Below are 15,005 nucleotides of genomic sequence, written 5' to 3' on the forward strand. Positions count from 1 at the left end.
CCAGATCCCTTTACATAATATAATGTTTTCCTGTAAGTACTCTAGTAGATTACAGTCCCAGTCAGTCAGGTATGTGAGGCCTTTCTACGGAACAGGTGCTTTCTGAAACAAAATATAACCTCCTTTTCAACTCTCTGCAAGCATGAGGGAGCAGCTGCAATCATAATGCGCAGGACACATGGTCAATAAGAAATAGGGAAGAAAAACATCCATTGTCTGACTTGTTAAGGTAAAGCACAGATGTCAGAACAACACCAAGACCCATAAGGTCTCTGTTTCATGATGGTGATTTAGACGCTAAGCTCTCAGACAAATTTAACAAGGAGCAAAATATGCTTGGCAAGACACCTGGAAGCTATCGATCTAAGAGAGGCATCAACTATAAATCATTCATTTCTTATAATGAATATGCATTATCTGTACTTAAGTGGTTTTATTTACACATCTGACTAAGCTCACTTTACTTTCAACCTGTAACCCACTCATGCCGCCGTACATATATATTGTAGGACTTCTTTGTGTGTTCTATATTTAAAACAAACATGCTCCATTTACTTTCCCCGTACTAAATATCTGTGACTGTACATAACAGGTAAAGTTTTTTTATATGAAATAAAACAACCTGGATTCAAAGTCATCTTCTGCTAGCAGAAGGTCATTTCTGCTTGCATAAGAGCAGAAGCCCAATTTTCACCAATTCTATTGCCGATTCCCACACTTAACATGCATCACGCTGTCCTTGAGTGTTTCCTGACCCCAAGGAAAAGGTTTCAGGAGGTTAAATTGGGCTGTGGCAGGAAAGAGGAACTTTCCAAGCTCCATTCTGTCTGCAGTCGTCGTGCTCGAACCTAGTACTTCTAGACAAGTTTTTAAAAGATTCTCCACACTTGTAGAAATAACCTGTAAGTTGTTGCAGTGCTACATGATAAACTGTAGGTAAGGAAGGTACAAATCAAAGCTACAGTCTAGCTATTATTAAGGTGCAACTTCCTGCCCAGATGTCACTATAATACATTTGGACTGCACCCTTCCCCAAAAGACTATAAAAAGGAGGCATGGGAAAGGAAGGGGAAAGGATGATTAGAGCAGATTTAAAGCACAGATTTCTGATTGGGCTGCCATACACACCTGAGAATCCAAGTTTCAACAGTGGAATCCCAGTGCGTCTAGCCTGACACAATCCAGGGCAGGCATTAGGCAGACCCATAATCACTATAATATGCAGTTAGGCCCTTGGCCATTACACAACTGAGAGGAATACTTACATGTATCTTCACGTCCCCATCAAGGATCTTACTGTTCCTTAGAAAATCAGCTACGCTGCCATTCAGGATTCTGTCAAAAGCTTTAACATATGGTGCTACATCTGAGAAAGAAAAGAGAAATGGATGGTAAGAGCTTTTATGTTTAGAATGCCTTATGTGGCAATGTGAGAGCATAATACAACTGCAAAAAAAATTGTACACAATTACTTCTGCCATAGAATTGTTACAGCAAATTCAGTTATATGCTCAGCATATGTGTAAGAGAAGAAGAGCTGGTTTCTATACCTTGCTTTTCACTACCCAAAGGAATCCCAGAGTGGCTTACAAACACCTTTCCTTTCCCCACAACAGAGACCCTGTGAAGTAGGTGGGGCTGACAGAGCTCTAAGAGAACTGCTCTGTGAGAACAACTCTAAGAGAACTGTGACTATCCTAGGGTAACTCAGCTGGCTGCATGTGGAGGAGGAGTGGGGAATCAAACCTGATTCTCCAAATTAGAGTCCACTGCTCTTTAACCACTACACCATGCTGGCTGTCTTCTCAGCACTGTTAGATAGCTCTGTTTAGTGCACAGTAGTATCTGCTATACATTACGCCTTTCTTTCTTTCCTTCTTTCATACAGCCTATTTAAGAGCTACTTCATATTTTGACATCATTGCTGGCTCATAGCATCCTGCGTAGTTAAAAAGTGTTACAAGAGGTGTGTGACTCCAATCATCCATCCTTACAGTTTTCACACCCTGTGTAGATCCCGTTTCTGCTGCAGTTGCCAGTACACCATGGGTACAATGGGGCTGCCACATGACACTTCTTAGTTTGTACATTCTCCATATTATCTGTAACCATTAATAAAGCCGGTAAGATGTGCTGGAAGGAGCTGGGACTCACTGCATAACCACCAATCAAGTTGGCTGTCCCGGGTGTCCCATTCCTGATTGGCTGTCCATCCATCGAATGGCCAACCAGGAAGGATGCCCCGCCCCTGGTTGCCTCCCCCTCCAACTTCCACTTGGAAGAAGTTCCAGCCTGGTAAACAGAGAGGGCAGGGGGCCTAGGTTTGTGAGTCATTATGGAGGATTGTGGGTCAGTAGGGGGGAAGAAGGGAGGAAGCCCCTGCCAGCACTCCAGCTACCCCATGCAGCTCCAGCCGCGGCCTCGCCAAACCTTGGTAGAGCTGCTGGGGCAGCAGGAGGGGAAAATGGACTGCCCGTCAGCACCCCCCCACACACCTCTCCAGGTCTTGGGTGGCCTGCCTAGGGTGGGGGGAGGGTGGCCACGCACCCATTGTATTCAGGGATACAATGGGTTTTTCCGCTAGTCTTTATATAATGTATATTCAAGCCTTTGAAAAATGCTTCTCTTTTTCCTTTCAGTGTCTTGAACTGTTCTAATTTGCTCCACCAGACAGAAAATAGGTGTAGATAAATGAAGCTATGGAGCAGAGGTTAGCTGCCTGTTTTGTATCATTCGTCTTTTCTCTCACTTGTAAGGCCAAAGAATTTCTGGGCTTCATTCATGTGACAAATGGATATGCTCGCCTAGCTTTTTCTTACATGAAACTCATATACATGGATTTTAATGGAGGAGGATAGATCACCCTTTTCCAACTCTCTTCTTTGTCTTTAGGACTTTGTGTCAGGCTTCACAATGAGGTCATAGAATAGCCAACTCATAGTGCCACTCAGTGGAGTTAATCCAACTTAAGCCTATTCATTTCAATGGGCATTAGAGTGGAGAAACTGTACAAAGGATTGCACTACAGATCTGTCTCTCACTTTCAGTCCTAAGTTTGAAAGACTTACAGGATCACAGATTAGAGTATGAGAAGAAACACTTTACAGTTCAGCAATTAAATCTAAGTTTATCACTTTTAGCATAGGGTACATACTAGGTATTCCATAAAAAACAAACTGATTTTTTTAAAAGATAATGTATATCAAAGTTGAATAGTCAGTGATATAACAAAGACCGTCCTGCTTCTGGGTCCTTTTCCCATTCAGAGTTCTAGTCCTCAGCCTGTTTCTTAAGTTTCCTTCCAGTGAACAACACATAACCTATCAGTGTGCACTTTCCATATAAGCTGAAAACATAGTTTGTTGACAATTTACCAGGGATATGCGATTCAGGTACTTTTCAGCCCATATGCAAACCCAAACACCCATCCCTGTAAAGTGGTCAGAATCAGCCTTATCCGAATTGTGATTCAGCAGTTTGGATGTCATTAAACTGTTCCATTAAAGCCTTTGCAGTTCTTATGGGAATGTCTATTCAGTGGCTGGGTGAGGTAGCTGCTGGAGCCTCTTCTCAAAAGGCCCCTATTTTGTCCCTATGGTGAAGAAGAAGACAACAGAATCTCTGGTCTTGTTCTTTCCACCATAGGAAACAGTGGCCCAATATTTTTGCAACGTTGGTGTTCTTTGCAGGAGAGGCTTCGGCAGCTCTGCTGACAATGTGGTGCCTCTACCTCAAACCCCCACCTCCTAGACCACAGAATAGGCAAAAAGGCATTGATTGTAATGGCACCAGATTGCTACACTGAACCAATGATTTGGATGATTCAGATTCGGCTGAATCAATTCGAGCTGAATCTGAAAAGTACAATTGTTTATTTGGTGCACATCCCTACAATTTACCTGTAGGAGGAAGGCAGGGCTGAATATCATTCAGATCCACTTGAGGTAAAAAAAAATAAAGGGCAACCATAACATGGCATTTAAAGTTCTCAGCTTCCCAAATAAGGAAGACTGGATTATGGAATCATAGTTGGAAGGGATCTAGCCCAACCCCCTGCAGAATGCAGGAAATTCAGAACTACCGGCCCACCCATAATGACCCCAATTCCATGTCCAGGTGATGTCCCCCCAATCGATCATACCTTCATCAACTCCATTGACAGTTCCGCATTCCATTCCAGCAGACTTGTATGCATTTGACAACAATGATTCAAGCTTCACTACAGCACTTTCCAGCCTCTCCATCAAAACCTGCGTTTCTGCCATTCTGAAAAACTAAATAAACACACAAACTTTATTTGCTGTTCTGTTTCAAGCACAGGTTAATTTTTATTTATCAGATGTGGCACATGTGTAGCGTAGCCAGGTGATTGTCTGGCAGCCAGGCAAGGGATGTTCAGTGGTGGTTTGCCATTTTCCATCTCTGCATCATGACCTTGGAGGAACTACCATCCAAATCCATGGAAGTTTCCTCTCCAAATACTAGCCAGGGTCAGTCCTGGTTAGCTTCCAAGACCTGACCAGATTGGGCTTGCCTGGGCTACTCAGGTCAGGGCTCAGATAAAGTTTGAGCTATGTTATCTAGATCAATTTTCCTTTGGCTTTCAACAGTGTGTGTTTTCCATGTAGCTAATATGTCATCATCAAAGCTAACTTTCTGTTAGGTGCATCAGATTCTGAATACAAGGTACTTTAAAGTAGACTGCATTTGTTGGTATTTGATTTGTTAGATTAAATAAAATCACTAGGACAATTAAAATACCCAACCCTGGCTACATTCCAAAACTTCCTTAATTTATTTCACATGTTCCACACATGTCATGTTGTTCACTTATGGTTGTGAACGCTTTATGCTGCTAGGTGATTTGAACAATCGGCACATGTTGTTTTCTAATAAGCATAGTTGTTAAAGGTGTAAATCCCTAAGAGCCATCACAAAGCCAAGACTAGATCAAGTACAGTTCAAGCTTTCACAATGTTTCACACTAATCCTTAATTATGGTCCTGTAAGCTTGTGTCATCCTCTCCAGTATCACAGATACTGCTGAGCTGAGTGAGCAGCAAGGTGAACTAACAGGGCTGGATTTGAACTAGGGACCTTCATGTTCACCATCAGTAAGTTACACCACCAACTGAAGTCAAGATGAACCCATAAATAAACAAAAGTGTAGAGGTGCTCTAATTATTATTTTAAATAATAATAATTTAGATGCTTTCAGATGCTGTTAATGGAGCTTCACTATGCAGACATTTTTGTAGGAAGATGGGGAAAAAACAACAACAAACCAGCATGATCAAGGGACCTAAAATACAGGTGGGCTACCAACCTCCAGGGCAGGCTTAGAATTTTAATTCCCCGCTCCTCCACATGCAGCCAGTTCAGTGATCTTGGGCTTGTCACAGCCCTGATAGAGCTGTTCTGACAGAGCAATAATATCACGGCTCTCTCAGCCTCACCTATCTCACAGGGTGTCATGTCTGTTGTGGGGAGAGGAAAGGGAAGGTAATTGTAAGCCGCATTGAGACTCCTTCTGGTAGAGGAAAGCGGCATATAAGAACCAATTCATTACTATTACTGACACACAGGAGTAGGAGCTAATAAGAAATCTGGGGGAGAATAATTTCAGGGGGTTGGGGGGGGCATCTGGTGCTGGTGAATGAAAAGGGATGGATGCTGGATGGATTTGGGGGTGTGGGAATCAGGGAAATGAGGTAGGAAGTTTAAGGCTGCAGTCTTGCTGTGCATATTTACATGCAAGTAAACTCCATTCCACTTTGAGTTAACAGGGACAGCATCCAGCTAACTGGTGCAAGGCCTAAGAATAGGGAGTGTGCTTGATTTTTTATAAATCAGAAATTTTACAGCCTGAATGGGAGAGAATGACGGGGTGGTCTCTTCTGCTTCCTTTTTTCTGCTTCCTTTTCTTAAGGAGGCGGCAGCAGGAAAGGAGAGAACTGGAGCCAGTTGGATCTCCGTATCCAGAGACTAGGGTTACTTTCTAAAGTCAGTGCAGATGCAGGACTCTGATCACCTGCCAGGATTTCTTCTTTGTTTCAGAAAATAAATGCTTTAGGGGAAGAAGAAAGGGATGGCTAAAAACACACCTACAGGTGCCATGATGCCAGTGCAAAAAACAATATACCAATTAGCTCTAATTCAGAGGTGGCCAAACTGTGGCTCTCCAGATGTCCATGGATGTGCTAGCAGGGGTTCATCGGAATTTTAGTCCATGGACATCTGGAGAGCCAGTTTAACAACCCCTGCTCTAATTAGTTTCTGCCTTCTTTTCCAAAACAAGATAGTCATGTTTCCTGTAGCACTAGAAAAGAGCATGAGTCCAGTAACACTGTAAAGAGCAACAAAACTTGCAACAGGGGATGAGCTTTTGTGAGTCACTGCTCACATCTTCAGATACAGATAGAATGTGACTCCATCTGTCCTATGTATTGGCAAGTAGAGTGATTTCAGATGCCAAATCACATTAGCAGGCAAATGATAATACCACAATATTCACCTGCTATTTTCATTTGCCTGCTAATCTCATTGGGCATCTGAAATCACTCCACTTTCCAATATGTGGAGACAGATGGACTCACAATTTAGCTGTATCTGAAGAAGGGAGCAGTGACTCATGAAAGATCCTACCCTGCCACATTTTTGTTAGTTTCTAAAGCAAGTCAGTGAGCCAGAGACAGTGAGAGCTCACAGACTGCTATGAGTTAGATTTCTTCATATTTGTCTCATCTTGTTTAGTGTTGACAAGTGCTAGTGTTACTTGAAAGTCAGGGGGTATGCGTGCACCATACCTCATTGCAATATGTATTATGTAAATAAATTGTGCTTTTAAATAATCCTATCTATTTTCCTTTAGCTTATGTTACCTATTATTATTCTATTCATGGGTGATAGGAGTAAACCAGTAATATTTCATTTTGATCAGTGTCACATAAACTGATTATGCACAGGGAAGAAAGGCTGGACTGGCAGCAGCAGGGCAGTGGGGTTAATCCCCGCATACGCACGATGTCACCGCCATCCCGGCCCCCTCCCGGCCCTCGCCTGAATCAGGGCCTTGGATGGCCTGCAGCAAGGGAACACGGATTTTTCCACATTCCCTCTCTTGCCACAGTGGCCAGCAGAGACACAAAATGCCCTGTTTGGTCTTGTGGTGCTGCAGAGCCAAACGAGGTATGTCTACATCCCATCCTGTGGTGGGATCCCTGTGCCCCCCTCCACCGCCCTACCATAAGGCACAGTGGACCTTTCCTGCTCCAGAGTTGTCCATGTGCATGCACAACTACGGGGCAATCCATTTGTGCCAGGGAATTTTGTCACAGCCACCACCATGCATAATTGGTCATAGGGGACCCCATGTGGAAACTTTGTCTTGGGGCCCGTGGAGGCTCTCGGCAACCCTGCACGCAGTCTCTGTCAGCGATTATTTTATTGTTGTGATTCTCAGCAATTCTCAGTGGAAGTGGAAAGGGATGGATCCAGCACCAGTGAAAAGGGAAGAATGGAGCCCCTTTTGACTACCAAAAAGCTATGTCTGTGGTCATGGGACCTGTGTGGACAAAATCCATATGAAACAGAGGTTGTAATAAGTAGAGGAATTGGCCTACGTTAAGTGAAAAAGCTGGCTGGATTCAACCCAGAGCTTATTTATAAATTTGCATCAGAATGTTTTGCTGTATAACATAAAAGTGCAGAAAGTGCATTTCTGTCAGTTCTTGATTATATGTAAATGTAACCTTACACCGTAAGAGCCTCTTGTGGCGCAGAGTGGTAAGGCAGCCGTCTGAAAGCTTTGCCCATGAGGCTGGGAGTTCAATCCCAGCAGCCGGCTCAAGGTTGACTCAGCCTTCCATCCTTCCGAGGTCGGTAAAATGAGTACCCAGCTTGCTGGGGGGTAAACGGTAATGACTGGGGAAGGCACTGGCAAACCACCCCGTATTGAGTCTGCCAAGAAAACGCTAGAGGGCGTCACCCCAAGGGTCAGACATGACCCGGTGCTTGCACAGGGGATACCTTTACCTTTACCTTTAACCTTACACCATTCAAAGGTGGTAGATTACTTCATTTCTTAACTACGTAGTTGCTTTTTTAATTGTGGTACTCAGTTTAAATGGAGCTTTTTAATCAATAATGGAATTATAAGAAATTGCAGAGAAGTTAGGCTAGGGTTAAAAGTTAGCTTTTTACTGTGGTAAGGACAAGAAGGGTCACCCTTGTATTTATGTTATATACTACCACACTCTTGTCATCATAATTATAATAAGATTATGAGAGGCTGCAAAGAGATCAGGATTGGATTTTGTTGTAGCAATAATTACTCTGAAGGATGAAAACTTAGTATGGCTCCTGAATTTGAGGGCTGTTTCCTAGAGCCAAAAAAAGAAATTGCTTTCAGGTATTTCTTATACCTTTGTTTGCTTTCTCCCTTACTTGTAGGGTAGCCACGTCCTCTCTGGTCACAAGTGGGAGATGAGAGGGCAGGGTTGACAGATCCAGACTGGGAAACTCTTAAGAGATTTGGGGACAGAGCCTAGGGAGGCTAGGGACCTTAGTGGGGTACAAGGCCATAGAGTCTACCTTCCAAAGCATCCATTTTCTCCAGGGGACCCGATCTCTGTGGTATGGAGATGAGCTGTAATTCTGGGATGGGGGGGGGGGCTCCAGGTCACACCTGGAAGCTGGCAACCCTATTTACTTGACTTACTTGCTTCTTCAAGATTCAAACAACTTTACAAAACAGAAAAGTGAATCACATTGTGTTTAAAAATCCTACAGCAGTGACAAAAATCTAAAAACATCTTTCTAGACATTGGACAGGGAAGAGAATATGAGTGGGGACATTTTTAGTATTTTTTTCCTTTGTTAAATGATCTCATAACTATTATTATAATCATTACTAAACAGTGCCTCATAAGAACCCATAGGCTCATGAACTATTTTTAGTGAGTGTTCTGAAATGGTTTCAGCTCAATGTATCCAATATCAATTTAATTCCTCAGGACACATATAAGATATTAGTATGTTAAACAAATAAAACTCCCATCTCCAGACTAATGTTGTTCTAATAACTGTCAGAAAGACATTTTCATTAACTTTATTATCCACTTAATAGCAGCTACTAAAAGAGTCTTTGCCTTTGCCAGAATGACTTAATATTACCAAAATTACTCCTCTTCTTGACCATTCCTCATCTCTACTCTTTTTAACCATTACACACATATGCTCACCTTTTATTTTATTTTCTCTTGACAACCAAAGAAGTGTACCATTTTAAGCATTGTCACCACCAATGGATATGCAGCGTTCATATGACCATATATGAATATAGCCAAATTAAGTGAGCCGGAGTTACGTGATTTTGCCTACCAATGATATATCAGACTTTATGTGCTGTAGTATTTCCTTGTTTGTGACTACCCACCTGTCAGAAACTAAGGAAGGCCTAGAACAGCTGATTACAAAGGTCAATGAAGTAAGCAAGAAATCTGGTCTGTTCTTAAACACTAAAAAGACAAAAATAATGACCATTGCAAAAAACAGATATGTCACAATAACAATTGATGTTGAAGAGATCAAATGCATCCAATAATTCATTTTTCTTGGTTCACAAATTGATGTGAGTGGCAATTGGAATGTGGAAATAAAATGTCAAATTGCTCTGGGTCACTCAGCAATGACGAGCTTGAACCAAACATGGGAAAGCAAGAACAAAAGCCTGATTACCAAATAGTTAGATCTATCATATTTCCAATAGCCACTTATGGCTGTGAGAGCTGGGTTTGATGTAGAGGCAACAAACTTGCAGCATAGCTGCATGAGCCTCTCCTCAAAAGAACCCAGAAGTTGAAAAAAGATTTGAGCAGGGGGACCAATTCTAGGGACCTCTATTATTTCCTTCAGTGAGAATTTATGAACAGACCAGAGAATCTGTTTTTTTCTCATCATCATAGGAAATAATGGAGGATGGGGTAAAGAAATGGCACACAAATTAATTACCTTAGGATAACTGTGTAAGTAGGCTATGATATACTTATGGTCATGAATTGTGGGTCCATGTAAAACAGTCTTTCTCAACCTTTTTACCATTTAGAAACCCTGCAACAGGCTTTGAGAAACCCCAGAATTGGCACAATTGTGCATAACATGGTTGGGAAACATAGCTGTGTACACACCCACCCAAGGCCTCTCCCCTTCCCACCCCCTCCAGGACCATCACTGGCCATTTTGGGAGGGGAAGGTGGGTCAGCATGACCATATATGTTCATGTCATTCAATAAAAATTTTACATTATATAAAAGCTCAACATTATATAAAAGTTTTACATTCCGGGGCTATCAAGAAACCTCAGGGTTTTACAAAACCCTGATTGTGAAACCCTGGCGTATAACAAGAAATATAGAATTCCCTCCAATCTTTTGAGGTTCTATTTGCACATATTATGCAGTTTCTTCAACACAAGAGGAGAACTACTGTGGCAAACTAGGAAAACTATAGGACAAATCAACCCCCACCCCCCAGCATGCTCTCTAACTGCCTTGTTTATCCTTACATCATAAAAGTATGTCAGTCAATGGAGGAGTGTACAGTCAATTACTGGAGCTTGATGAGAAAGTACAAAGATCATTCTAATGAGAATTATCAGAAAGCATTCTGTTGGTCAATCCTCATCTGTCATTAAGGCATTCATCCCTCATTTGAAATGAGTTCACCCCAAAAGCCTGTTAATTGTTTTTGGCTGAATTATGATACATGCCTCCAATCCCTAATAAATACAGCTAGTTTTGTAGTTTTATATGTCATATAAATAATATGTCATAAATACTTTATTTGAACCACTGAACTACTGACATCTCCTCACTGGTTCCTGGGAATATGAATTAGCATTTGCTCCTTTAAGGATATATTTTCAGGGAAGTGAGAATCCCAATCTATCCTAGAAGTCCAAACCACATCAACCATTAGTGCAGTAGTGAATAATGCACAGGCCCTTTTCATTTTTATTTAATTAAGAGAACATCTTTTATTCATTCACTTGTGCTGATGATACATCTCTGAGGCCTGAGCAGCATTCAGAAGGATGCCAGCAATCCTCAAAAAGACTATCGTGACAATGTTGCATTTGATTGTAGATTACAGAGCTCATGTTCATGTTATTCTTTATTTCTTGAAATACAAAAAGTCCTGCAGTTTCTGAAACTGTTTTAAAAATATCTCCCCGTCTTCATTTTACTGCACATTCTTACACAGTCGTTCCAGTCTAAAGCCTACACTACTTAAATACATTTTAACTTCCCCCCAAGCTCTACAATTAAAATAATTAATTTTGCTTTAAAACCAAGCAGCAAAACCAAGCTTTATCAGCAAGTATAATTTAAATATTCTCCAATTATAAAAAGATGTCAGTCTGCTATTCTCCAAAATATGGATGATTGGTTTTCTGTTTCCCATAGAGAGGAGAAAAGTTGGCTATGTTATGAGTCAGTTGATCCTTTCATGAAAGCCAGCATGGTGTAGCTATTCAAGTATTGTGCTACGATTTGGGAGACCTGGGTTCTAATCGCCTTTCTACCATGGAAGCTCACTTGGGCGACCTTGGAGCAGTCACTACTTTCAGCCTGACCTACCTCACAGGGTTGTTATGAGGATAAAATCAAGAAAAGGAGAATGTTGTAAGCCACTTTGGGGAGAAAATGAAGTAAATAAATAAAAATCAGTGATTCAAAGCATCTGGTAGACCAGAATGACTTTGGTTTTATCTGGCAACATTTGATTTGTTAGATTAAATAAAATCACTTTGGTTCTTGTAATAATTCCTATAAAGTTCTGGGTCTCTATAGCTTTTTAGGATGACCATCCTGGTGAGCTTAAAAGAGCAGGTTTAACCCTACTGCATCTCCTGTTTCTGCAAATAATACCCACAGTTCATAAAATGCAATTTAAGGCTTCCAGCACTTGCATTATTGAGGGACTAGACAGGAGTTATCAGACAACTCCTCTGAAATTATTCAGACTAGATACCTCTTTAAAAGGTAATACTTAATCTGTATAAAATTGAAGTTCAGTGTGTCTAAGCCAAGCTACACAGAATTCAGTGGCAAGTTTCTAGTCATCAGTGGCTCCGGATCCCACACCCTTTTAAAGGATCTGCTCACTAGGTGATTGACAGCGCACTGAAAGTCATATTATCCCCACGTCCAATGAGGCAAACCAAGACACCGGCTGTTCAAGAAACGGCAGCATCACTTAAGGCAAACCAAAGAAACAGGTGACCGCATGCGGAGAAAACGCAAGACATCCGAGTCTTGCAGAGATGCTGCGGTGGTGTAGTCCGGCACACTGTCGGGCGCTGATGAAGAGCGCGCACCAACTCTCACAGCAGTTCTGGGGACATTGGCACACACACTAAATAACCCACTTTCGATGCACTTTGCAGCTGCATTTGACAGCGTGGAATGGCAAGATCCACGTGCAAAGGCTCGCTGGAGTGGATGGAAAGAGCATTACTTAGCAGGTGTGAAAGAGCCCCCGGTAGGAACAGAAAGGGGCGTGTGTTTTTTCTTTCTTTTCTTTCCTTTTTCCTTGCTCGGCCGCTATGACAAGCCAGCCTCGCCCTGGGGGAGCGGGTGGGAAGGCTGACGCCCGGAGCGCTCGGGGACCTTCCCATCGCCTCGCTGCAGCCTCAGGTCACCCCCTCCGCCGCCATACAGACAGGCCCACCCCCGGGGAAACTGTCTTTCCCAGAGGCAGGGATGCCCCCGAGCCGGGAATGGAGGGCGCGCCGCTTCTGCAGAGCTGCAAGCGCGCCGGACGAGGGCCATCTGGCCGCTGGGCTCCAGCAGCAGGCCCCACATGGGCAGCGGAGGGAGGGCGACCTAGATAAGGCGAGACGCCCAAGCGCCCCCTCCCCCGCCCCCCATCAGCTCTCTCCGGCGCGCCCTCCTCTCCAGCCGGCGCCGGGCCTCCTTCCCTCCTCCTGCAGCCCGCAGGCAGAGGCCCCCGGGCACCGCTTGCAGCCACCGCCTCCTCCTCCGCGGCTCTCGGACGGCCCCCCACGGCTGCCCTCGCCTCCCCCTGCCTGCCCCTCTCTCGCGGGGGGCTCCAGCGCAGCAGCCCGGGGTCGCCTCGCCCGCCCTCCGCCCCTCCCCGCCACCGGCTGCGCTCGCATTACCTGCTCGGGGTGAGCCGGGGGGCTCGCCTTCTCCTGCGCGCCGCCGAGGCAGATCCGGAGCCGCTCGCTCGCCCTCCCCTTCCTCCCTCCCTCCTCTCCCCCCTCTCCCCCCTCCTCTCCCCCTCCTCCGAAGCAAAGCAGCGAAAGGGAGAGGAGAGGAGCAGAGGCGGCCGTTGCCGGAAGCGCCAAATAGAGCCGAGTCCAAAAGGAGAGAGACGGAGCCGGAGGGCAGCCAGCGAGAAGGCGCGGGCGGGTGGAAAGGCGGTGGGGTGATACCTCTTCCCAGCCTGAAAGAAAGCTGGGGGCGGGATAAGGTTGCCAGGTCCAGGTGGGGAAACTCCCGGAGACTTGGGGATGGAGGCCAGGGACACCAGTGGGGTACACTGCCATATCCATCCTCCCAAGAATCCCTTTTCTCTGTAGGGTTGTCAGGTACCCTCTGGCCACCCATGGGGATGGGGGGTAGGCAGTGCCAGTTTATCCATGTAGCTCGGTGCTGCAGACCCCACTCTTCCAAGTGGCTCTGTGCAGTGCCTTTCCTCCATGCATCAGGGCCATAGCATCTCTCCTCTCCCCTTTTCTGGCTTTAAGGCCACTTGGACTGACACCTCTTTCCACTGTAGGGAGCCACTCTGCCCCCAGTCTGGATCCTCCCATCATAATTGTACTCTGCTAGGCCCCCATAAATCCTTAAACCGTTCTTGGAGGGTAGGGTTGCCAGATTCAGATGGGGAAATTCATGGAGATCTGGATGGGGAGCCTGGGGAGGGCAGGAACCTCAGTGGGGTACACTGCCACAGAGTCCAGCCTCTGAAGCATCCACTTTCTCCATGGGAACTGATCTCTGGAGATAAGCTTGCCAGCCTCCAGGTGGGACCTGGGGATCCCCCAGAATTACTTCTCATTTCCATTCAACAGAGATCAGTTCCCCTGGAGAAAATGGTCCCTGAGAATGTTATTTATATGGTGTTACACCCCACTGAAGTTACTCTGTTCCCCAAATCCCGCCCTCTGCAGGCTCCATTCCCAAATTCTCCAGGTTTCCCCTAACCCAGAGCCAGGAGGGACCTAAAAAAGGTATCCCCTGTGCAAGCACCGAGTCATGTCTGACCCTTGGGGTGATGCCCTCTAGCGTTTTCATGGCAGACCCAATACGGGGTGGTTTGCCAGTGCCTTCCCCAGTCATTACCATTTTACCCCCCAGCAGGAAGCTGGGTACTCATTTTACCGACCTCGGAAGGATGGAAGGCTGAGTCAACCTTGAGCCGGCTGCTGGGATTGAACTCCCAGCCTCATGGGCAAAGCTTTCAGACGGCTGCCTTACCACTCTGCGCCACAAGAGGCTCATAGGAGGGACCTAGATGAGCTCTAATTCTTTTTTGGAGGGGGGAGGGATCCCAGCTCCCACCTGGAGACCGGCATCACTTGGTGGGAAGAAGGGAAGCAGCCTAAACAAGCATCACTAAATGTTCTCTAGGGAAAGCAGACTGAAGAGTGGGAGGGGGGTGATTAACTGGAGGGAGAGGAGGCAAAATTCTCAGAACTACTTTTGTGGGTTAGGGAAGCGAAGAGGAAGCAAGAGGTTTTCTTGTGTAGTTAGCTCCCCTCTGGACCTAACTGGACCTTTTAAACAAAGCAATTGATATCTGAAGAACTCCAAAATAAGGAACATATTACAAGACATTTTTCTAAAAGTCTTACACATGGCAGTCCTTTGCCAATACTTTCTTAGTAAATACCATTCCTGTGATAGTAGAAAAGACTCCAGTAGCACCTTAAAGCCTAACAAAATTTGTGATGGGGTCTGAGTTTTCATGAGTCA

At 44.7% G+C, this 15,005-nt stretch overlaps 2 protein-coding genes across 3 annotated transcripts in view; one reads left to right on the top strand and one right to left on the bottom strand.

Moving 5' to 3' along the window:
* CAP2 (cyclase associated actin cytoskeleton regulatory protein 2) overlaps positions 1-13,287 on the bottom strand; it is a 49,692-nt gene extending 36,405 nt beyond the window's left edge. Inside the window, exons 1-4 of one of the 2 annotated variants that reach the window (XM_077353250.1) lie at positions 13,184-13,260; positions 9,437-9,518; positions 4,142-4,274; positions 1,266-1,366 (exon numbers count right to left, since the gene is read on the bottom strand). In XM_077353250.1, the coding sequence (XP_077209365.1) occupies positions 1,266-1,366; positions 4,142-4,265 (225 nt within the window). In that variant the 5' untranslated portion in view covers positions 4,266-4,274; positions 9,437-9,518; positions 13,184-13,260. Of the gene's footprint in view, positions 1-1,265; positions 1,367-4,141; positions 4,275-9,436; positions 9,519-13,183 lie in introns of both variants that reach the window. The other variant, XM_077353249.1, reaches the window with a different exon arrangement.
* Positions 1-15,005, top strand: part of LOC143845142 (uncharacterized) — a 230,754-nt gene that overhangs the window by 47,611 nt on the left and 168,138 nt on the right. The window lies entirely within an intron of this gene.

Source organism: Paroedura picta, chromosome 9, assembly GCF_049243985.1.
Source record: "Paroedura picta isolate Pp20150507F chromosome 9, Ppicta_v3.0, whole genome shotgun sequence".
NCBI lineage: Eukaryota > Metazoa > Chordata > Lepidosauria > Squamata > Gekkonidae > Paroedura > Paroedura picta.